Source organism: Rhinolophus ferrumequinum, chromosome 6 (assembly GCF_004115265.2).
Source record: "Rhinolophus ferrumequinum isolate MPI-CBG mRhiFer1 chromosome 6, mRhiFer1_v1.p, whole genome shotgun sequence".
NCBI classification, from domain to species: Eukaryota; Metazoa; Chordata; class Mammalia; order Chiroptera; family Rhinolophidae; genus Rhinolophus; species Rhinolophus ferrumequinum.
In genome coordinates, this window is record NC_046289.1 from 53,361,117 (window position 1) to 53,385,060 (window position 23,944).

Here is a 23,944-nt window from a genome sequence, read left to right on the forward strand (position 1 = left end):
GTCCCTGTGCTCCTTAATCAGTTGAGTTTAAATTACCTCTGTTTGAAACAATGAAGAGCTACAGATTCTTTTTTTTCCTTTCTAGAAATACTATTTGTTTATGGCCCTAATAGCAAATAAATTTAATAGACTATGAGAGTGATTGTTCTAATGATATAAACTACAAGAGAGGTTTAGAAAAAACAGACCTTCAAAGGCACAGAATATAGTTAACAGATTCTTACGTATCACAGTTGAAATCTGTTTATATTTTGGCATTATGTTGACAAACTTGAAAGCTTGAGTTTTTGTTTGTGTTTTGGCTGTCTTCTATAAAAAAGGCATGTAGGGATGGCATTGATTATTCTAAATCACATTCACTGGGAAATCTTTTCTAAAATTTTTAATATTTATCTACATTTTTCTTTTTAAAATAGTATTTTCATCTCAGCCTAGTGATGACGAATCAAGTAGTGATGAAACCACTCATCAGCCCAGTCCTGCCTGTAGACGACGCCGTGCTAGGAAGAAGACTATTTCTAGTTCAGAATCTGAAGAACGAATACTCACTGAACAAGAAACTGAACCCTCTAAAGAGTTGTGTAAACGCCAATTCAGTAGTGGTCTCAATAAGTGTGTTATACTTGCTCTGGTGATTGCCATCAGCATGGGATTTGGACATTTCTATGGTAAGTATTTGAAAATTTGTTATGCATATACTGATGGCATAGTGTAGAAGCACTTACTAAGATGAGTCATTAAATACATGACTTTGGAAAGCTCACAGCTTGTTTGAGCCTATCTCACAAAGCTGTTTTCACTTAAATTAGGCAGTTTTATTTAAGAAATGTAAGAATTACTAGCATGTATTTTTTTTTAAAGGAAAAGATTGGAAGATTAAAAATCTGAAATGCTTACCATGAGGCAAATCATTTTAATTTATAATCACAATTAAACTAGTTATAACTGTGACTTTATTAGGAGGATTATTTAATAATAGTTACAATTGAAATATCACAATAATTGGTGCTCATTATTTCTTTCTACAGGGTTCATGCAAACTTTATATTTTGTGACGTTCTTGGCTGCTTCCATGATTCATGTGAATTGAGAATTTGTTTCATAGTTTAGCATTATATTTTGCTCACTATTATTCTTGTTAGTGCTTATGTACATTGATTATCTTCTTAATGCAAATCCTTTAAAAGTCCTGGTCCTGGGTGAAAAGAGGAAGAATATTACTTTTCATTTGGGAGCCTAATCATTAAATCTTATTTTAGGTGTATATTTATACAAAGATGAGCGTGTTTGAGAACTGAACATTTACGCTCTTTGCTTTATTAGAATTTCTAAAAAAAAAAAACCGCTTTATAAACAAATGTCTAGATCTTGTCAACTTCACAAATTTCAGTCTGCCTTATATTAACTACTTTAAGTTTTTTTTGCCTGTGTAATCTAGCTTAACTTTCTGAAATATTCCTGTTTGGCTAGCTCCTTCTACCAATGTGTTACCTTATGTAAAGACTGAAGAATTACGTGTACCCTAAATTGATTTGTGGAAAAGATAACATTAGTCAACATAAATAATATTAGGGTAAACTTAATGAAGACAACAATACTTGTTTTAAGTCAGAGTTAGTAAAATGTGCTGCTTCTTGTATTTAATTTTATATTAATAAAAAGAAGTTTTCAGACTCCTGGCAGATGCCTGCTTCAATTTAATACTGAGATACTATAATTTGTATCCTTCCTTGAAATCTGTTGTAATGAGAGTTGACTAGAAATATATATTTAACTTTGTTTATTATCTAGCTGAAGCAAATGTGTGAATGTGTTTTTTGAGCATGATTTTTTTTCCCCACAGGTAAACGAGGTAACAGACAAAAAGGTCTTATCTTAATAATTTTTTCCTACTAAAAAAAAAAAATTGGACTCCACTAAAACCTCACCAATTGCATGACCTTTAAGTATTTTGTAGAAAAATCAGTTTAGAGAGGACTGCTTTCAAAATTGAGAAATTATTGCCGTTATTTAGGGTTTTGGTTACTTGTAAAATTTACTTTAATATTTAAGTAAACATTTTCCTGTACTTTTTCGAATTAGCTTTTCAGAATATGAAAAGACTGGGTAATATAATGTGAAGTAGGTCTATATAATAATGAGATTGGCTCAATGAATATACAAAAACTTACCTGAATGACTTAGCTATTCAAAGTCACTATTTAAAGGATTTCACGTAAATTCTTAATTCTGGCACTAATCTCAACACTTTAAGAGCTCTTTAGAGTTGACGTCAGAGCCAGTGTGAATTTCTCATGCACCTTGGAGTCATTCATTGCACTCCCGTAATCAGTCATTTCCTGTATTTTGCTGTGTATAACGTGCACTTTTTTACCCAAACTTGTGAGGGAAAAATAAGGATGAGCATATATAGGTTAGTACTAATTCTGTATCTAAATAAATGTTTTTAATTCTTTTATTTATGCTTATGAGTTAAAAGTGTAACTCTAGAAATCAGTAACGATATCTGTATGCAAAATAATACCCTGAAATACGAGTATCGGTTTTGTTGAACTTATGACGAACTTGCAACGACAAAGAGTTCTTGGCTATCTATGACGCATAAATATTGTAAATTTGTTACCAGTACATAAAATTTCTTGTACCTTTTATCTGTTCTTGTATCATGTAATTATTTGTTACATAAAATTTCTTGTACCACAATATGCTAAAAAATAAATGCTAAAATTCCTTTATAATACAAAAAACAAGAATGTAAACAAGTAAAAATTTGAAGTGAAAAATTAAAATGAAAGTTTTCCCTGAAAGTTTGGGCCAAAAACATGGGTGTGCATTATACACAGGAGTGCAGTATACACAGCAAAATACCTTACTTTAACCATTTAACAAAAACGTAATACTAAGTGAGTCACTTAGAACATTCACCAATCTTGGCTTCGTGTAAATATGGAGTTTCAGATCTATCCTGGAAAGAAGAGAAAACTGGTATGACTGAGGATAATAAAAGAATTGTACTATAAGTATTTGGGACTGCTTCAGGTTCTGAAAGTACTTACAGAAGTTGAAAGAAAAATCTTCATGTCTGAAGCATCTACCTATCTTCCTTACTTTTTCTTTGCTCATAGACTATCCATATTCTAAATCATCAGTGGAGTTCAGTTGATTCGGTTTTCTCAAGAAGTTGCTTTACATATTGATAGCCTGCCCTGCTCTTCAGACAAGATAACAATATAAGTAGGTGCCACATTATGTAGCATAGATACAGATTATAGCTCAAATGCTACACTTATGAGTCATCCTGGAGCTGGTAGGATTTGAGTTGTGTCTGGTTTTATTTTGCTGATGCTAGGTGGAAGGAAAGAGGAGCATTCCAGTAATGGAGAACCTGATGACCTGAAAATAAACTTGGGTCGGTTTGGGAGTAGTGAGAAGACTGCCTGGTCTGTAGCAGAATTGATATTTAGAAATGATGGAGTATAAATTTGGAATCTCTGGGATGCTATTATATTATAAAACATCTTGGAATCAGGGTAGGAGAGTCTGATTTGTAGAGTGACCAGTAATTTTCAGAGGAAAAGTACAGGAAGGAAAATGGTATGGGAAAAAATCAGAACAGTCAGCCGGGAGGTTTTGTAATTTTGATATTCAGTGATGAGACCCTTAACAATTACAGTGATGATGGGGACGGAGAGAAGGTTGATGACATACGGGACAGTGAAATAATGAAGCATAACAGCTTTGAACTGCGATACTTGAGCTATCGGTGGTTTATTTTTTAAATTGAAAGAAGGTGTGCTACCTGCTTTACTTTTGGAAGTGGGGGTGTTACTGGAAAGAGTTTTGTTAGATGATAAATAGATGGTGAGTTAGTTTGGTTTGTTTTTACCTAGCTTTATTCTAGAATGGTTTAGAGCAGCTGTTGAAGTTCGATTTTTTTTTTTTTTTCCATGAAGATGCCCAACAGGCAGCTAGATATATTGGCTGGAAGCTCTGGTGAGGTTGGGACTCTATCTGCAGAAGCCTTACAGCAGTGACAGCAAAAACTGACAGTGTTAAAGTGATTAATACAGGTGGGCTTGTACACATGACCAGAAGGCCAAAGATGGTGCTTTGGGCAGTAAAACACTTTATAGTTAGGCAGCTGAAGATGTAGGGGAAGAGAACAAAAAACCAACAGTGAGATTGATAAAGGCCTCACAAAGACAGTCATCAAATATATGCTATGTAGTAACATTGCCAGTTCAGATCTCAACATATGGTTTTAGGTTATTTTCCAGTGGCCAAAGGAATTCATTCAAAAGAAATCGATTTTCTGTCACTCTGAGAACCACACATATATTTATTTCAGCATTTAAAGATATCTGAGATTCTGTTGAGTAATATTGAAACATGTTTGCCATGCTTTTATAAATCAGGAAATTTAAGGAAGGAAATGAATACTAACAATATCAGCTGTTAAGTGGTAACCGTTGTCTAATTTGGCAAAAGTTTTTAGTATTTTTCAATGTGTATTGAAATTAAAAATTAAATTTTTTAGCAGTAAGAGAAGAAATAGTAAACTATTCTTATATCCTTTCGTCACAAAATTCTGTGATATCTTTACATAATGCCATGCCACTCAGTAGATGTAATATTAAGGTTGTCATGCCTTTTGCCTTATTTTTGATTTAGTGTTTTGTTTCGTTTTTCTCTCATGCATGAAGCATGTTGTAGCAGCATATGAACAGCATGTGTTGGCAAATTAACATTTTGATTTTTTAAGGTGAAAATATAGAGCATCCTAGTTGGTTTAAGATTCCTTTATCACTGCTGGGATAGAGACAGTAGTACTTTAGTACAGACCTAACCGGTGCAGGGTTTTTAAAAGATTTGGCTTTGAGAATAATGGGTAGTCACAATTAGCCAATTATTTTCCTTGCTATACCTCTTGAGTTTGTATTACATCATTCAGGCAAGATACAGTGAGGAAAAAAAAATAGACGTTTTTGTTTTTATAATCTGTTAACAGACTCCATGGTTTCTCTTTTTCTGTCTGGGGGAATGTAACACTTTATGTACCTCAGAGATCCCTCAAAAACAACCATCTTGAGTGCCTTCAATATAGTAAGATAGAAACATTACATAAATTGTTTTCTTTGTTAGGGTAATGTGGGCTGGCTTGTTTGAACCAAAAGGATAGTGAACTGCTTAAATATTTCTGGGTGTATGCTAAATAAAATAAAAAATATATTAACCTGCTTGTCCTGTTTTATTACATTAACATACATCCACCACCACTTGATAAATGACACCATGATATTTTACTTATTTATTTCTTGTTTATATATTCAGAATTTTTAGAGAACTGGGAAATGCTGATATTTTAAAGAAAATGACCCTATCTAGATTAGTTAACTATATGCAGCTTAAATGTTTATTTTATGTTTTAAAATATTGCTAATCATAACATTTATGTTATATGTCTAATGAAAATTTTTATTTTTAGGCACAATTCAGATTCAGGAGCGTCAACAGTTAGTCAGAAAGATACATGAAGATGAATTGAATGATATGAAGGATTATCTTTCCCAATGTCAACAGGAACAAGAGTCTGTTACAGATTATAAGGTGTGTATTACTGATAGATTTTATTTAAAAATAATTGTTAGCCAATAACTTTGCTATGCAGATACAAGTACAGTGGAGATGAATAAATCAGTAATAATACTGATAATTGTTGATTGAATACTTGCTGTATCCTAGTCACTCTTGTGAGTATCTCACATACAGTATTTCTCTTATTTCTCACCACAGCCCTATGAATTGAGTAAGTATTAACTTCATTTTTAAAGACTGGAAAGAGGTTCAAAAAAGTTAAGTAACTTTCCCAAGGCTAGCAACGAGCAGAGCTGAATTTAATTCCATTTATATGACTTTGAAGATGTTAGTACTAATCACTTATAATTAACATTTAAAATTGATTATACACACACACACACACACACACACACACACACACACACACGTAAAACATTGTTATTAGTAATTTCATTTTTACAGAGCTGAGCAGAACATTTTCAGTGAGAGAAAGAGGATAGTTTGTAGCCTAAGCTCTTCCCTTAAGCAAGGGAAATAACCAACATTTTTCCTCTGGTTTCTTATTAGTTGTGATGGAAGACAGATCATGTTATATTTTCCTACCTAAAACTCCCCTGAGTCTCCAGCAGGACTGTATTGTTCATTCTGTCCAGTTGTCTAACATGTTTGTGGGTTTATGAGACCAGCAAAATAGCTGGTCTCCTGTCTAGTTCTACCCTGGGAAATTGTAGAGAAACTCAGGGTAGGAAAGTAAACTGTTCCTTTTTCCTTCAATTCCCCCAAATTTCCTTCACACTTAATTTATGTATGTATCCCTTATAGGCTTATGATTGCATTTCTTTGGAAGACAGAATCTCACTTGACGTCTGAATTGTATTGTTTAGAGAGGGACTGCTGAGGTTAATTGTAAATCGTGTAGTTTTTCCTACCTTGATCAGATGATATTTTCAAAAGAGTTGCCGTCTTCTTCTTCCTCTCTGGTTTCTGGTTCCATAGGCTATTATTGGCTTTTAGGAGACTGGGCCTGCACAGATCTTTACTGAGTCAGATGTTGCAGAGCTCTTGTTAAATGTAGCTGTTAAATGTAGTTTGGATTTTGAAGATCTTCATGGAAGACCTGCCCAGGATGTGCTTATCACTTAATTCAAGAATATGGCGTTTACTGGATACGGAATATTGTGCCCTCCGGTCATTCTGTGGCCCCCTGTGCATTTAAGTATAATGCCTCTGTTCTAGTCCACAGGCTACTTCTGTTGGGTAGATGAAACTTGTTTTCCCTCACACTGCAGATGAAATGACTGTAATGAAACTTTAAATTTCTCTGAAGATTAATGAGTCATCCATTTCAGATAGTTATTTTTCAAGTAGAAAATACTCTCTCTCTCTTAAAGGACTTTTTTTTTTTTTAAATTCTGAAAATCTGGTATTTTTCTGGTCTGATTCAAATGGGATAGGCATATCTGTGGTAAATTAAGCAAAATTTAATTATTTTCTGATTTATACATAAGATATTTTAACTGACTAGATAGGCTATAACCATTAACCTGTAGAAACATTAATTTCTTGCTGTTTTGGTTAAGTTTGTTACTAGTACATACATTGAAAGAAAAATCAGACCACTCGAGGCTACCTTGAACTGCAGCAAAATTCTGTAAACATGGTTGAACATGATATCTTATATCAGGGTGCTGACCTTGGAATTATATTGCTAATCTGGTAACAGTTTCTTTCGAAGATTATTTGAAATTGGGGAATTAGTTATAAATGTTACCAAGACTCAGTCCTCTAAAATGCAGGAGAAATTATATGATATACCAAAATTTACTTGGAGGTATTAATTTACATAGGACTAAGATGTTTCAAATAGGACAAAGATTATTGAAAATTTGTTCCTTCTAAGAATGCAGTGAATATAAAAAGAATATTTTAAAGCCTAAAGTCATCTCTAGCTGTAATTCTACTTTTAAAGATAACCTCCCTCACCCAAGGATCAGAGAAGCCTTGTAAGTCCTGTTTAAGGTCTCTCTAGGAGCCTTCTCAGGAGAGATTGGAGTCCTGTAGTCAACAGAAGACCTATCTCCTTTTCTCCTAACCTCTAAATGGGTCTAGAACCAGTAAAGATTTCATACGACTATGGGAAACACTAATCAGAAGTACCCCATCTCTATTTTTAGAATCTTAGGGGTAAACCAAATTCTAGCTGATTTTTTCCTGCCTTTAAATTCTTTGAACATGCTATGTTCTTACTTTGATGTAGCTCTCTGCTTTGTATTTTTTTGCATATGAGCCTTGTATTTTCCAATTTTTTTCTATACTGAAAAAAACTACATAAAGGATAGTCTCTGCAGAAATAGACACTAACCATTTATGCAGTATTACATCTTAAAGATTTAAATTCAGCTTTTAAAGCACTTGACATTTTTCTTTCTTCTCTTTCAAAAAAATTCAGTCATTGAAGGAAAACCTTGCAAGGTGTTGGACCCTTACTGAAGCAGAGAAGATGTCCTTTGAAACTCAGAAAAAGAACCTTGATACAGAAAATGAGTATTTAAGAATATCTCTGGAGAAGGAAGAAAAAGCCTTGTCTTCATTGCAGGACGAGTTAAGGAAACTAAGAGAACAGATTAGGATTTTGGAAGATAAAGGGACAAGTACTGAATTAGTTACAGAAAATCAGAAACTTAAGCAGCATTTGAAAGAAGAAAAGCAGAAAACATACAGCTTCCTTAATCAAAGGGAGACTCTGTTGGCGGAAGCAAAGATGCTAAGGAGGGAACTGGAGAGAGAACGACTAAAAACCATGGCTTTAAGGGTGGAACTTCAGCAGTTAAGCTCTAGTCAGTCATATGACAACCCAGACTCTCCCAATGTATTGACTGAGAAAAAGGAAGTAGAAAAATTACGTGAAAGACTCACTGAGCTGGAGCGGAAGCTAAACTTTGAACAGCAGCGTTCTGATTTGTGGGAAAGACTATATATTGAGGCAAAAGATCAAAATGGAAAACAAGAACCTGATGGAAAAAAGAAAGGGAGTAGAGGAAACCACAGGGCTAAAAATAAGTCAAAGGAAACTCTTTTGGGGTCAGTTAAGGAAACATTTGATGCCATGAAGAATTCTACCAAGGAGTTTGTGAGACATCATAAAGAAAAAATTAAGCAGGCTAAAGAAGCTGTGAAAGAAAATCTGAAAAAATTTTCAGATTCAGTTAAATCCACTTTCAGGCATTTCAAAGACACCACCAAGAATATCTTTGATGAAAAGGGCAGTAAAAGATTTGGTGCTACAAAAGAAGGAGCAGCTAAAAAACCAACAGTTTTTAGTGAATATTTACATCCACAGTATAAGGCACGTACACAAAACCAGAACAGTAGAGGCCCGACTATGCAAAGAGAGGGAAGGAAAGAAAAGCCAATTCACTCTGAAGAATTCGGAAAAAACACAAATTCACAGAAATGCAGTGCTGAGCATGGCTGTAGTGAAAATTATAATTCTTTCAGAAAGGCTTGTTCTGGTGTATTTGAATGTGCTCAACAGGAGTCCATTAACCTTTTTAATATGAAAGTGTTGAATCCTGTAAGGATAGATGAATTTAGAGAGTTAATGGAAAGGTACTTACTAGAAAAACTGCGTAGTTTTCATCATTGGAAAGAACTCGATCAATTCATCAATAAGTTTTTCATACATGGTGTCTTTATACATGATCAGAAGCTCTTCACTGACTTTGTTAATGATGTTAAAGATTATCTTAAAGACATGAAGGAATATCGAGTAGATAATGATGGAGTGTTTGAGAAGCTGGATGGATATATATACAGATACTTCTTTGGTCACACTTTTCCCCCTCCGTATGGACCCAGGTCGGTTTATATAGCACCATGTTATTATAATAGTTTTTAACAGTTTATAGATTGGATAGCATTTTATCATTTGATAAGTTTCTTGGAATGTTACTATTTGTAAAGTACTTTTTATTTAAAAAAGTACTATTTGTAAAAGTACTTTATTGCCAGAAAGTTTAGAATAAATTAAATTGACAGATAATTTTAAGTTAATAGCTTATTAAAAACTGAAAATTTCATGTAATTGGTTTGACTTGAGCAAATGGTTTAATTTCTACCTTTAAAATCAGTTAAGTATATATAAATCCTATTAGCCTATTTTGTTTTAATTTTAGTATATATGAAAAGATAGTCACCTTAAATGAAATTATTTTATTTTACTCTTAAATTTATTTACTTACTCTGGGAGGCTGGGAGTGAACAATACTAATTTCATTCAGGACTCAGAAGAGCTCATATGTAACAATTTGGATGTCCCACATATTTTTATTTGTGTATTCCATTTACCAACTAAATTATATTTAATACACTTACTACAGAATTATTGTTAATAATGGAGAGGCATGATCCAAGAAGCAAACTTAGTAAGCCACAAGTTCTAACGTGTGTGCTTTATACATAACTTTTAAAAATAACTTTGTATCCATTGCTTATCAGCTTTATACTCTGTAACATGAAACTTGCCTAATCTTCAAATATTAGCAGTATTTTTATTTTTGAGATAGTTATATATCTTTTTTGAATAAATGTAATGTGTCTATAAAATAATGAGACTGATTCTGGTGTCTTTAGTTGCTAACCAAACATCTAGTGCTTATAATAAGCAAAGCACTGTGAGGCTGCCCTGAGGAAACAAATGAAAAATTCTAGCTGTAACGGAGTTCACAAGCTTTTGGAGAGTTAGATAAATTAATGAAAAGGAGGTGTAGAGGCATAGTATATAGTGGCCTCAGTCTGGAGATGTTTGAATAGGCTTCATGAGTGAGGTGGCCTTTGAACTGAACTACTTTTTATAAACTGGCTTTTGAAGGAGAAATGATTTTGCCAGCTAGATAGGGTAGGACATTCCACTCAAAGGGAACTTTGGTTTAGAGATGTGAAGACATGCCACTTTAAGGAGGTCAGGTAGTGCTAGAGTATGAATAGAAGAAAATACTCAGATCGTGAAAACCTCATTTAATGCTCAAAGACTTGCTTTGTTGCATTTGGATCGCTGGCAGCAGCCTGGACGATTGGTTGGAAAGGGTGAGGTTAGGAGCTAGAAGGTGGTCTTTAAAACAACACAGACATGATCTGATCAATAGGAGTGGAAAGGAAAAGACAGATTTGAATAACATGTTCCGTAGTAAGTAAAATTGGTAGTATTTATGAAAGATGTAGAAAGTAACATTGATTTCCAGATTTCTGAGTTGGGTCACTAGTTGGATAGTGATATCACTAAGCTAAGGAATGACAGAGGTTTTGGGTAAGGGGAATTGGTAATGAGAATTGTGCTTGGAGGTACGTATTAACATCCAAACGGAGAGGATTAGTTGGCTATTAATTATCATATGACTGTCTCTCTAGCCCAGACTCAGTAAGAGAGACAGAGACACTAGGCTGGAGGTTTTTAGTTAGACTCCTGGGGAACACCAACATCTAAGGGGTTGTAAGAAAAGAAAGCTTATAAGAATGACAAGACCAGAAAATTCAATGATCTCAAGTAAAAGGAATATATAGGTGTGTCAAATGCTTAAGAAAAAACAAAACAAAAAAAGGACTGGATTTCTTGGGGGAATTGGGTGGCCATAGGTGGTCTTGTGGACTGTTACAAATGAAGTAGTGACAAGCCTGATGGCATTATGGACTATTTGTTTCAGTGAGTGACAGAGCTTGATTATAGAAGTTGAGGAAAGCAGTTAATTATGATCCTTAGCTGTAAGAGAGAAAAAGAGACTTTGTTGTATTTGTGACAGATTATGTATACATATTCCTGCTGAGGGATGAAGCCATTGTGGAGGGATTGATTTTTACAGGAAAGCAAGAAAAATAATGGAAACACATCTCATTATTTTATTGTCACATTTCTGTTTTTTATCTGTTGTGTTTCCCTTTTTTGCCAGTAGTTATGCTTGTCTTTTTTTTTCCCCTATAGGATAAAAGTGTAATGATCTTTGGCATGGTTATACTAAGATTATACATCAGATTAATTTAACATCCTTTTTCTGAGTGTTCAGATAATAAATAGATTAATGGAGAAAAACATTACAATTGTTTCTTGTTTAAATTTAACTCTAACATAGATGAAAAATGTGTTTACTGCTTTCAGTCGACCAGATAAAAAGCAACGTATGGTAAATATTGAAAACTCCAGGCATCGAAAACAAGAGCAGAAGCACCCTCAGCCACAACCTTATAAAAGGGAAGGTAAATGGCATAAATACGGTCGCACTAATGGAAGACACATGGCAAATCTTGAAATAGAATTGGGGCAGTTACCTTTTGATCCTAAATATTGACCATGATAATTAAGTTAAATTAGAAAATTGTAACATAAATGCTTTCTACAATGTTTCGTGTTGAAACTAAGATGAAATTATCAATAAGATAACAGTGTCTTTTTTATCATTTCTAAGATCAGTTTGATGACTATATTATTACTCAGAAGCATCAAGCAAAAGCTTACTAACCTGCATTTTTCTGTAGTTTAGCTTTGCTGAATATTTTTTGGCACTGGAAATGTTGAACTGTAGTTTTAAGGAAGCCAGGCATGCAACAAATTTTGTGCATGAAATGAGACTTCCTTTCAGTGTATGAGCTTAAAGCAGGCTCAAATTATACATGACAAAGTGTAATTAACACTGATATTTGTGTTAAATTTGCAGTAGAGCTTGAAATGAATACATTGTGATGGAATTTCTTCTTTAACATTTTATAATCTTACTTTTGCTTCTTGTCTTTTTGTGGGTTCAAGAGCCCGTTGACTTGTGAAGAATTTGCTGCCTTCTTATGAGCTTGCTGACTTGTTCTGTTGTGAAATTTCTTGCACATATGAATATTGTGGAAGAAACAATAAAACTACGCCATGAGGAAAACTAAAGGTCTTTATTTAAAATCTGGCATTGTGTTAATATACGATTTTATCCTTTTTGGTATTTTTCATACATTTCCTCAGTAGTACTATTTGGTAAAGCAGTTCATAGTGGTTTTTTGCTAGTTCCATGAATCTTACTCAGTGTTTACTAGAGTATTTTAAACAGCGTCTGAATATTTCTACCCAGCAGTACCTATTTCTCTTGGAAAACTAAACACAGTTCAGAATTTCATCTTCTGTTGAGTTTCCCTTTTAATTTCCGTTCATAGACGTATACGTGACTTCCAGTTCGACCCTCTGGCAAGTGAGTGTGGAAGAAAACAGCAGTTCTCTCATAGTTTCTTGAAATTAGGAAAGCATTTATTTCCTAGAATTAAATAAATGTTTAAGTAAATAAAGGCTACATTTTGCTAAGAACTGTTTCAAAAATTTTAGAATGGCTTTTTTTAAAATAAAGTTTATTGGGGTGACAGTTGTTAGTAAAGTTACATAGATTTCAGGTGTACAATTCTGTAATACATTATATCTCACATTGTGTGTTCACCACCCAGAGTCAGTTCTCTTTCCATCACCATATATTAGACCCCGTTTACCCTCTTCTAGAGCCCCCTTTCCCCCTTACCCTCTGGTAACCCCTAAATTATTGTGTATGTCTATAAGTTTTTGTTCCTTCATTTGTCTTGTTCTTTTGTTGTTTTCAATTTTATATACCACATATCAGTGAAATGACATGGTTCTCTACTTTTTCTGTCTGACTTATTTTGCTTAGCATAATAATCTCAAGATCCATCCATGTTGTCACAAATGGTACTATTTCATCTTTTCTTACCGCCGAATAGTATTCCATTGTGTATATATACCACAACTTCTTTATTCAGAATGGCTTATTCTGATTTGCACCTCTACAACTTTTAAAAAATAAAAACAATGCAGTTTCTTATATTAACTCATGGTATATATATATATATATAAAATATATATTACATATATACGCATATATACACACACACACATCTATACATAACTCTCTCTATATAGATATCTCTCTCTATATATATACAGAGGGTGCCAAAAAATGTATATACATTTAAAAAAGGAAAACTATTAAAATTGTTATACTCAATATATACCAATAACTAGATGAATACAAGTCATGTTTGACTTCTGCAATTACAAGAGGTGCTCAAAGTTTTTACCATCAGTGCCCAGGCACTTTTGATTATGGCGAACTGTTTGAGCAATGCTGACCAAAGTGGCCACTTGTATACAAAATAGCACCCCCAGTATATATAAAAAATTAGGGCTGATTTTGACTAGGGTAAAAGACCAATTACAAAATGGGGTTAAAAGGGACCATAAAAAAGTTGTCTATTTACCTGAGTGTTTGCTAAACCTAAGGTGAAATAAAAATACCGTTTTCCCTTTTTTCATGTTTCCTTACCTCCTCCAAAACACTGAAGATGATCAAGTGAGTAGGCATTGTTGAATTGTTGGGAAATTCTTTATACAACCAGTTTAAAGGATTTAGATAAAATATATCTGCTTCATCAAGATACTGACTTTTTCCAGTCAGGTCTGGGGGACACTGGAGAAATCTCATTGGAAGTGGGTAGTGAACATGGCTATGAAAAGAAAGTTAACATTATTGTTAGAACAAGTTTAAAAAAAAAGTGAAAGTTTTCACATTTCTCTTAAGATACATCATGTTCACATAACAGAATATGAAGTTGAATCTAAACTGAGTTCCAATTCAGGTGAAGAAGCAGGCCTTTAATGCAGTTTTCTCAAAGATGGAGAATCTGATCTTACACCATGTACCTTTGCAGCAGCAGCATTAACCCACAAGTCCAAACTAAAGCAGGAAGCTCCATTTCAAGGTGGGAAGGTAGGTCAGCAGCTTGGGGGACTCGGTATTATCTAACATTGGCATGGTCTTCCAGGAACGTAAGGGGTCATTGGGACCAGGTAGTTACTTGTTAATAAGAGAATAATTCCCCATAGGTTTATTTGGCAAGGGAGAAAACTGGTCACGAACCACAAAGGATTGTTGCTCTCTTCCCTTTCTGCTCTGGAAGGGGATGGATCGCATCCTTAAATGACAAGTTTTTCCTGTGGGGTTTTTGTTTTTGTTGTTCTTATTTATATATGTTCACCGATTAACATCCAAATAAGTAGTGGGTTTATTAATAGCATAGAAAGACTAGGATATACATAAAAAAGGTGGACTGATGAATTACGTCAACTTAGACCAGTTACTTGGACCATGTAAAAAGCCATGTTTATAACTTTTCCTCAGGAAAAATTAAAAAATACGTAGTAGATATTTTATTTATAAAATGCATAGAGTAACTTTACACTGACCTAATATTTCATGACTTTTACAATTTTGGAGATGAAGGTCTTGCTTCAAGGGGAAAGCAGAAACAACTGAGAAAAAGCTGTCAGGAGTAAGATCAATGATAATTTCTTTACTAAGAATACCATCAAATAACCTATAAAATATATTATACTATATTTAAATCAGATGATCTAAATGTAAGTTGTTTAAATTTCTTTAAAAAAGGATATTAAAGTTAAAAGTATATGATTTTCATTGACATAGTTCAAATGGTTTTAAAAAATAATCAGTGAATAAATACGGAGTTTCAAATTTCTTATAATATTTGATCAATGATCAATTAATTTAAATCCAGGAATCTGAAAGGAATTTTAAAGTAGTTTCATTTTCTTAATAGTGTATAGTGGAACAACTTTTATTACCTATAAAAAGGAGTAGAGTGGCAAGGCATCATTACAAATATGGAAGCTGCAGATTTGTGGGGATTGTTGTAACGGAGTTCTTGAATGTGAGTCATGACATCAAGAGTGCCTCGTTGATGAACTAAACCAGTATAGAGAGCGAGGAGCATATTTGATAAAAACAGGAAACTTAGAGCTGGTTTCTTCCATGTTTTCAGGTGATCTAGTGAATACCCTGCATGAAGGTAGACATGACATGTTTAATCAGAACATTGGCAATCTTGTTTTCTAGCTAAGCACATGTTCACTGCAAACACATTTGTAATCTTTTATGGAAGTAGCACAGCTGTAATGCTGTTATGGACAAACAAGATACAAACAGTAGGTCATCTTTATAATTTCTCTGACCATTCCCTATCATTGTCCATTGTTATCTAGGTCTTGACTTTCTTCTAGAAAAAGGAAAAGTGGAAAGATGGCTAGGGAGTCCAACAGACCCAGATTTGAATTCTTGCTCTGGCACAAGTTGCTTTACTTTGCTGAGGATTAGTTTTCCCATCTGCAAATGGAATAACAGTACCTTTTCAAGTATTACAAAAAAGGTATGTCTAGTGCCTGTCCTGATACAAAGTAGTTGCTAAATAAGTAGGACTTTTATTTATGCCATTTATCCTCTTTAATCTCCCAAGCACCAGTAATGGACTGTGTACATGCAAGTCTCAGTAATTCTGGGGGAAGCATAGCAGAATGTCCTCTTAGAGAAATATATCACTGGGCTCCTGGGAGATTTTCAATATTCACTACGAGTGGTGGCATGGTTCTCTTTTTCTGGAAGAAGAGGAATTGTTTCCACTATGGAGTTGGGCAATTTGGAGATGCTGAACAGTTTTTTAATTTGTCAAAGTAATTCTTGTGTTTGGCAAAAAAACCCAAAAATCTAATAGAACAAACAGAAGGGTAAATGAAAAGTAAAAGTCCCTGTCCCCCTCCTCCCCCCATGGTTCTACTCTCTAGCAATAGCCACTGAGAATGAACACAGTAGGATCTGTTGAAAATACCATCAAAGAACAGGCCTTTCTACTGGAAAAGAATAAGGTTATTAGTAAACTTTCTGACATTAGGTTCATATTCCACATGCACTGTCTTTACCCACGGAACTAGATAATAGTTCTTTGGGAATTTGGGTACCCAGGATCCAATCTGTGGCTTGCCTGAAATTTTAGCACTAATTCCCACTGAGGCCAAGGCACGTTTTCCATGACTGTACCTGGTTGACTGCTATCAGCTATCTTAGCTTGGCTCAATCTCTAAAGATAATTGAACATGAATAAAATTAATTTAGAACTTAAACCTAAATTTGTAATATTTTGGAGATGTAAATCCATTTTAAATGGTATAATTAGGAATGTACTAAAGAGAATGAGAACTAGAATTAGCTTTAGTAGAAATTGAGGTAGGATTCCCAAAATTCTGCCATCTAATAATTCCAGCCGCAGATACAAGACCAGCAAAAACAACTTGTAAGTAAAGTGCTTCCCTGGATTGACAGGAAAAACTAAATCTACCTAGTGGGCTCAAATTACAAGAAGCTACATTAAAACCTACTCCAGCAAGGCCCCAGAAGACAACTGCTCTCAGGTGTATTCAAGTAAGTATACCATGGGCCTCTAAAGTGGTTCACTCATTAACAATTGGTTCCTTCACTAAAGGTTCATTCAAGTTTTGTCAGAGACTATATGGCATTAGGCATACAATGGTACAGGTGACTGATACAAAACTGAATACAAGGTGGTGAATGTAATAAAAATGGCATTCTGGGTAGAATGCTGCAAGAAAATGTGCTTGTCTTCCCAGCTTCTTCAGTGCTAAGGGAAGTCTTTTAGGTAATGCTTGCATTACTTTGGGGTGATTTTCACTTTGAAGCTAGCTCATTTTAGGATGGATCCTTTCGGTGAGAAATGAATCTCCCTATTGGGAGAAATAAAATGTTGGGAAGAGAAGGAACAGTTGAACAGTTTTGAATTTGAAGACTGAGGGTTTTCAAACCGTCTGATATCGAAGTTTCCCAATGGGATTTCAGAAACTGATGTTGCTAAAGAGAGTTGGAAAGATATAGCTTGAATGCTAGACTGAGCCCCAAGAGAAACCTTGAGTCCATTGTTTTCTTATAGGGAAATCGTATGGTTTACTATTTAAAGAGGTAATCGACAAGATCATAATAGCTGCCATCCAGTAAGCCTACTTAATTGTACATATAAATAATAAGATGGAGTTCTCATTAAAAGGATCCACCCTAAAATGAGCTAGCTTCACGACGTGATAGTCACCACCATGTAACATAAGCATTACCTAACATGAAATGAGAACCGCCCCCCCCCAATTACTGAAGATTCTGGGAACACACGTTTTCTGTATGTCCTATAAAACCACTTACAGAATTCTTTCAGCCTCGTAATTTCCATGAGAACAAGGGTTTAATACGAACCCTGGTGACTACATGTCAGAATACAGACCTCTTCATTTTACATAGTAGCTCTTACTAAATGTTAAATAATGTCCCAGAATATTTAATTTGCTTCTGTTATCTGGGCCTACAAAAAGATACTTAAAAGTGTATACAAAAAATTTCTAGAAGAATTTATAAGAAAGTGATAATTATCTCTGGGGAGTGAGGCTAGATGATTAGAGGATGACATTGATGGTTGAGTTTTGTTTTTTGTACCATGAATATGTATTTTTATAATAAAAAATACACTGGGTTCTTATCAAATCACTCTCATCAGATTACTGTTAATAGTGTTTTAAATACTTTATGTCCCAGTTGACTACTGCTGGATGAAATCTAAAAACTTGAGTATATAAGAAGGTCCCTCATGAGTTGGCTCCTCCTTTACTTAGCCATATCTCCTATTTGTCATACGATTTACCTTGATACAAACAATCACGTTTTAAGTTTTGGATATATGTTACCCTGTATTCTTCAGCAATGCCTCATGAGTTCCTTCTTACCCAGGTAAGGTTCATTGTAACGAAGAAGATGGGAAAGTCGGGGGCTATGCATTACTGATCCCATCAAACTGAGGGGTAGCAAGGACGCATCCTGGTTTTGCCAAGGACAATTAGAAAATCCAATGTTAAGAAAAAAATCTCTACCAATTAGTGGTATTTCTGAGTTAACATTTTCATTTTTAAATACTCCTTCGGGGAGCTGTGTCAACTTGATTTCAATGTTTACAGGAGAAAAACATGGGGTGGTTTAATTCTGGAATGGATGTACAGAGGAATGGGAGGAGTCTCTGAAATATTAAAAACCATAATGAGAGTACTGGGCACAGGGAGGTATCAAGAATTGCATGTTGCTACTTAGCTAAGGAAATAAGCTATATTTTCATCTTCCATAGTGAGAAGTCAATAGATAATACCAAAACCAAAGATCTTCAAGGGCGTTATTAGCATTTTATTTAGAGATAAATACCAAAATAACCACAGTGATTGCCTCTGGGGATGGGGAAATGGGAACGAGGGAAGGGGAACCATTTTTAAAAAAAACTATGGAATGGCTTTTGAAGCAATGTAGATACATGATTTTGATAAAAAGATTAGCATATGGAAAAACTGGTTTTACCAAAGACAAGCAAGATTGCATTCGCCACTGTGGTAGAAAACAGACACCCAACCCAGAATTGATAGCAGGTGCTGGAAACACCAGCACAAATGACAGGTTCAGTCTAAGAATTTCATTGTTGTTAGACCAATGGCACCTTTCTTTTACAGGTAAGGAAACTGAGGCTAAATTCACTAAGGATCAGAGCTAATCACAGAAGGTATGTTTTCTAGAATTAAGTCTTATTTTTGGACTGGACTGAGGGAAATTCAAATTAGGCAAGAAAAATGGCTGCAGTTATTCCTCCTCTTGTGTCCAGTCCCTACACGAGCCTGAAGTTCATTTCTCATCTCTTGAATTTGGCCTGGTGGGTTTGTGACTTGCTCTGACCAAAAGAATGTGGTGCAAGTGACAGTGTGCCAGTTCTGTGTTTGGACTTCACTGGGTCTTGGACTCTCCCTCTCCTCTTGGAACCTGCCTACACGCACGAAGTGAACAAGCCCCAGCTCACCTTTGGAAAGGAAGAGCACATAGAAGAGCTGAGGTAACTCTTATAGCCAGCTGAACCCCAAACGAGAGAGCCCGGCCTAAGTCAATAGAGCTGTGTACCCCATCTGCAGCTGATTACATTTGCATACATGAGCTCTGGAGATGAGAACTGCCCAGCGGAACTATAATCTTGTAAGTAAAAGTAAATTAACTTTTAAGCCACTAAATTTTGAGGTGGCTTGTTATATAGCAATTGCCAATAGAGTTCTCATGTTTATATAAAATCAGGTTAAAATGGGTCACAATAGGATAAAACTGATATTTGAAGTACAATGTAACTCAAGATTTCAGGTAGTTAGACTCAAAACTGAGCTATTTAAAATACCAAGAACTCCAAAGAGAGCTGCTGTTATCTGATACTGTACCTAGAAATGCAAAGACTTCTATCTAGGTGAGCTCACCACTTAAATTGGTCCTATTGTTGGAACCAGTTGGCAAACAGTTCTGACTTTTAATAGAAGTACGAGTCTCTTAAGAGTCAGAATTTTTTGGTTCACTCAAGGATCTTGGGTATATGTATCTGAAGGAAAAGATAATATCCTGTGAGAATGTCAGGGGTTTTGATGAGTATCAGTCCTATAGAGATCCTTCTGAGTGGACACAAGATGGAAGAAAGGCTTATTCTTGTCCATTACAAGATGATATCTTCAACCCTCATCAGCATTTTGTCTAAATCTTTGGGAGTGGGAACAAAGGGTTACGGATGCAATCTTTGGGCTGGGAATGAGGTTCAGAGAACAGTCTTTCCCTAAAACACTTTGTGAAGACACAGAAGTGGAATGCTGGAAAATCCCAGATTATAAAAATGGAATCAAAACAACTTCCTAAATTCACACACACACATTTGTATTCTAGGCTGGCAGTGCTCACTTGGGAAGAAACCAAAACTCAAGATGTAAAAAAGAAAAAATATGAAGTGATTCATGAATAAATTAGCTTTGATAAATGGGCCCAATATTCTTAAGACTTGCCAAATAGTTGTTAGATGTCTATATTTTTATATGTGCCTGCATTTGTATATAACGTAACACTAAATGACATAAATTAACTTTGGTTTCAGCACTTCAGATGCAATATATAGATGTGTATGTTTGTACCTAAATTGATGAGAGTATGTCAGCTCTGAAGGCAATAATGTAAACTTGGTCCAAGAAGGCTGCTTAACTATGGGTTGTTTGGAGTTGTTTTTTTTTTTTTTTTTTTTTTAAGTAAAAAGCTTGATACCATTAACTCCCTTGCTTTTCCCTGTCTCTAGAAATGGGTTGATTACTCATTTCTTCCTTCCCAGTCTAGTGATTTTTTTTTTTTAGTGATTAATGTTTGAAGGAAACCAACAGTCATTTATTCTGAAATGAAGTTAATAAAGTTTCAATTCATAATTTTTCCAAACTAACCAATGTAAAAAATTCATATTTTCCAAAGCTGAGTAATATAAAACTTTAGAAGTAACATGTAAAAAAATTATTGCAAAGAACTATGGGAAATAATGGAGAAAAGGCCAAGATAAAATTAGGTGTTAATAACTCTAAAAATGGCATACGCATTAGAGTGAGTCTTAAAGCATTAAAAAGTGGTTTCAACACCTATAAATATATTTTCATTTGTAGAATGAAGAACTTTATAGTTTAACCATAAACTGAAAGTAGCTACTGTAAAATAGATACATAGTCCATCACTTTTTAGTGAGAGATTTCTAATAGCCAGAAACACCGTTACCAAAAGGTGCTTTGGATCTTTATGATTTTATCTCATTTTACAGGATACAGGAAAAAGGATATTTAGACTGCAAAAAGAAAATACTGCAATAATATAATTATTTTGTAATTAAGAAATAATTCTTTTTGCCTATTTGGAAATTGTATTTTAGAATTTAATGAGCTTAATGAGAGTTTATTGTCTTTTAACTATTTCTTATACTTTTTTTTTCTATATTGAACAAAAATACTTACCACAGAACACCATACAAAATGGTAAAACTGGATAGATAAACCTGAATTCTTTGTGGCTCAACATGCTATAAGAGAAAAAGATATTAAAAGAAAATATTTTTTCATATTACATGATAGTTTGAGAAATTAATTGTATTTTAAATGGAATAATTAACATGACCTGTTTTTCTAAGTACTGAGACTGAATTTCATGCTTCAGGAATCAGTCATTTTTTAGTTACAAGGTGATGATGATGTGTTAAAAGTAATTCTAATATCTGTTGTCAATGTCTAAAGTACAATTATATTCTAAAAAAGGGATTTCTATAATCAAGTAAGTCATATTAGTCAAATCTGGAATAAAGATGCATACATTTTCATTTAAAAATATTTCTCTGGTCCTTCAATACTTAAAATTTTGGTAGTTTCTGTTTTTTAAGAGCAAATGAAATTTGTTCAACTTCTTAAAACTTGAATGTAATCCTTGTTAAACAAACTATACGTATCAGAAGTATTCATTTTACCTGAGTATCAACATAATTACTACCTCTCAATCTGCTAAATAATCCCCATTAACAAATCATAAGAGTTAATGCATCTCCAAAAGATAAAGTTTACTGTTTGAAGAATTTAATTTCTTGGTAACATTATAAAAATTAATGATTTGAACAAGTGAAATCATACCTATAAACTAGCAGTGTCCACAGCACAGTCACCAAAAGTATCCGGTACCTTCTGGGGGCTAGGAAGCAGCCATGAATAAAGAAGGGCATGTGAGTACCCAAGACAACTGGAAATCCTTGACTGAAGTACCAGTGCCATGAATGAGAACCATAAAATGTTCCCAAATTCTGCAGCACGTTAAATTTCAAAAAATTATACTGAACCAGAGTCCACTGGCATAGTTGAAGGAAAGAGAAATAGAAATGTGTTAGTGCCACGTATGAATCTTTGGCATGAGGGAATTTGGCAGAATCTTGTCATTAAATTAGGAATAAAGTGTAAAAACCAGACAGTAGTTTACATTAATAATTTTGAATAATGACCATATGAAATCATTCTTTATTTTTTATGTTCTAAGTATTGCTTTTTGTTAATTTGTAAAACTAGGTTTTTGAGATTCAAGAAAGTATGAATAAACATTCATATTTAGACAGTGTAAGTTTTACATATGATTAGAGCTAAGGCGAATCCTAAATAATTTTTATGAGAACGTGTGTGTTGTAACCACATTAAAAATTTTACTCTAGTACCTTACGATATCACAAATTACCTATTAAGATAAAGCTCTGAAAACATTACAATTGGAATGATGGCATAAAGCAGATAATGATCAACAGCAAGAAAAGCTAACATAAAGCGCTCACTTGTGCTTGGCATCGTTGTAAGCATTTTACACGCATTATTTAATCCTCCAACCTTGTGAGGCAGGTACCACAGTTATTTCCAGATAAAGAAACTGGCAAGAAAGGTACATAACTTGTCTAAGGTCACACAGGTAATAATAAGGGCACTAAGCCTCAAACTGGCAATCTGATTACAGAGCCCATAAATGACTTAAAAACAGGGAACTTAAAAACAACCAACAGTCATGAAATTAAAACGTCAAACCAATGCTTGAAGACTAGAGTATTCTGGTTGGTCTGAGTTCTGAATGATTACTTTGAGGTCAACTAAAATCATTAAAATTTAACCTTTTGTTACAAACCTGACAAAATACACAAACTTTATGCTCATAAAAAATGCCTTAAAATTGACTTTTGAACTTCAACTAGAAATACACAATTCTGTTACATAGCACAGCAAATTGAAGGAAAGGCATATGCTAGTTTTTTTTAGTTTTTTTATCCTATATCATTTAAAAAAAAAAAAGATTTGTCTATGTTCTCAAATATTCATGGATTAAAAAGTCAGGTTGAGTTTTTAGTGTAATAAATAACTTACTTGACCAAAAAACATACGATCAATTATCAGAGACCAACTCAAAGTGACAAATCTGAAAAACAAAAAGGATAATTAACGTTCTGAACTAATTGAAAATCCAGTATTGGTATACGGCTTTTCAAGTGCCTAGCCTCAACAGCCACTTTAAAAATGTTTTAGTTTCACCTACTGAATGTGGATTTACATATTTTGAAAGGTGTTTCATGACAGAAGCTGCATTTAAGCAAACTTTGAAAAGTAATAAACACTGCTTTATCTGTTGCTGCATAACAAATTATGCCAAAACTTGGCAACTTAAAACTACGAACATTTGTTATCTCAGTTTCTGTGGCTCAAGAATCCAGGCGCAGCTTACCTCAGTGTCTCTGGTTCAAAGTCTCTCATGAATTGTCAAGATGTTGGCTGAGGCTATAGTTTCACCTGAAGGCTTGATTGGCGGTGGGGGGTGGGGAGGGCGGTAATGGGAGTATTTGGCTCACTCACTCATCGTTGTTGGCAGGGCTCAGCCCCCCTCACCTGATCCTCTCCTTAAGACTGCCTCATGACATGGCAACTGGCTTCCCCCAATGTGAGCCAGCTGAGACAGAGCGAGACAGGCACCCAAGATGGAAGCCAGTGTCTTTATAACCCTGTTATGACCTCTGTTCTGCCATATTTGTTTGTTAGAATTGATTCAAAATGTCCAGCCCA

The 23,944-nt window shown here is 34.3% G+C and overlaps 3 protein-coding genes across 8 annotated transcripts in view; 2 read left to right on the forward strand and 1 right to left on the reverse strand.

Moving 5' to 3' along the window:
- Positions 1 to 12,901, forward strand: part of CCPG1 (cell cycle progression 1) — a 34,282-nt gene extending 21,381 nt beyond the window's left edge. For 3 of the 5 annotated variants that reach the window (XM_033108082.1, XM_033108086.1, XM_033108083.1), the window contains 5 exons: positions 417 to 668; positions 1,844 to 1,852; positions 5,486 to 5,607; positions 8,027 to 9,435; positions 11,726 to 12,491. In XM_033108082.1, coding sequence (XP_032963973.1) covers positions 417 to 668; positions 1,844 to 1,852; positions 5,486 to 5,607; positions 8,027 to 9,435; positions 11,726 to 11,915 — 1,982 coding nt within the window. In that variant the 3' untranslated portion in view covers positions 11,916 to 12,491. Of the gene's footprint in view, positions 1 to 416; positions 669 to 1,843; positions 1,853 to 5,485; positions 5,608 to 8,026; positions 9,436 to 11,725 lie in introns of all 5 variants that reach the window. The other 2 variants (XM_033108087.1, XM_033108085.1) reach the window with 2 other exon arrangements.
- The window catches only part of PIGBOS1 (PIGB opposite strand 1), a 33,481-nt gene continuing 21,263 nt past the window's right edge, over positions 11,727 to 23,944 (forward strand). Inside the window, exon 1 of the mRNA XM_033108093.1 lies at positions 11,727 to 11,823. The gene's annotated coding sequence lies outside the window, so the exon portion shown is untranslated. The remainder of the gene's footprint in view (positions 11,824 to 23,944) is intronic.
- Positions 12,484 to 23,944, reverse strand: part of PIGB (phosphatidylinositol glycan anchor biosynthesis class B) — a 28,488-nt gene continuing 17,027 nt past the window's right edge. For both annotated transcript variants that reach the window (XM_033108089.1, XM_033108088.1), the window contains 6 exons: positions 23,255 to 23,306; positions 21,995 to 22,206; positions 21,332 to 21,396; positions 15,251 to 15,464; positions 13,932 to 14,112; positions 12,484 to 12,857 (listed from right to left, as the gene is read on the reverse strand). In XM_033108089.1, coding sequence (XP_032963980.1) covers positions 12,720 to 12,857; positions 13,932 to 14,112; positions 15,251 to 15,464; positions 21,332 to 21,396; positions 21,995 to 22,206; positions 23,255 to 23,306 — 862 coding nt within the window. In that variant the 3' untranslated portion in view covers positions 12,484 to 12,719. The remainder of the gene's footprint in view (positions 12,858 to 13,931; positions 14,113 to 15,250; positions 15,465 to 21,331; positions 21,397 to 21,994; positions 22,207 to 23,254; positions 23,307 to 23,944) is intronic.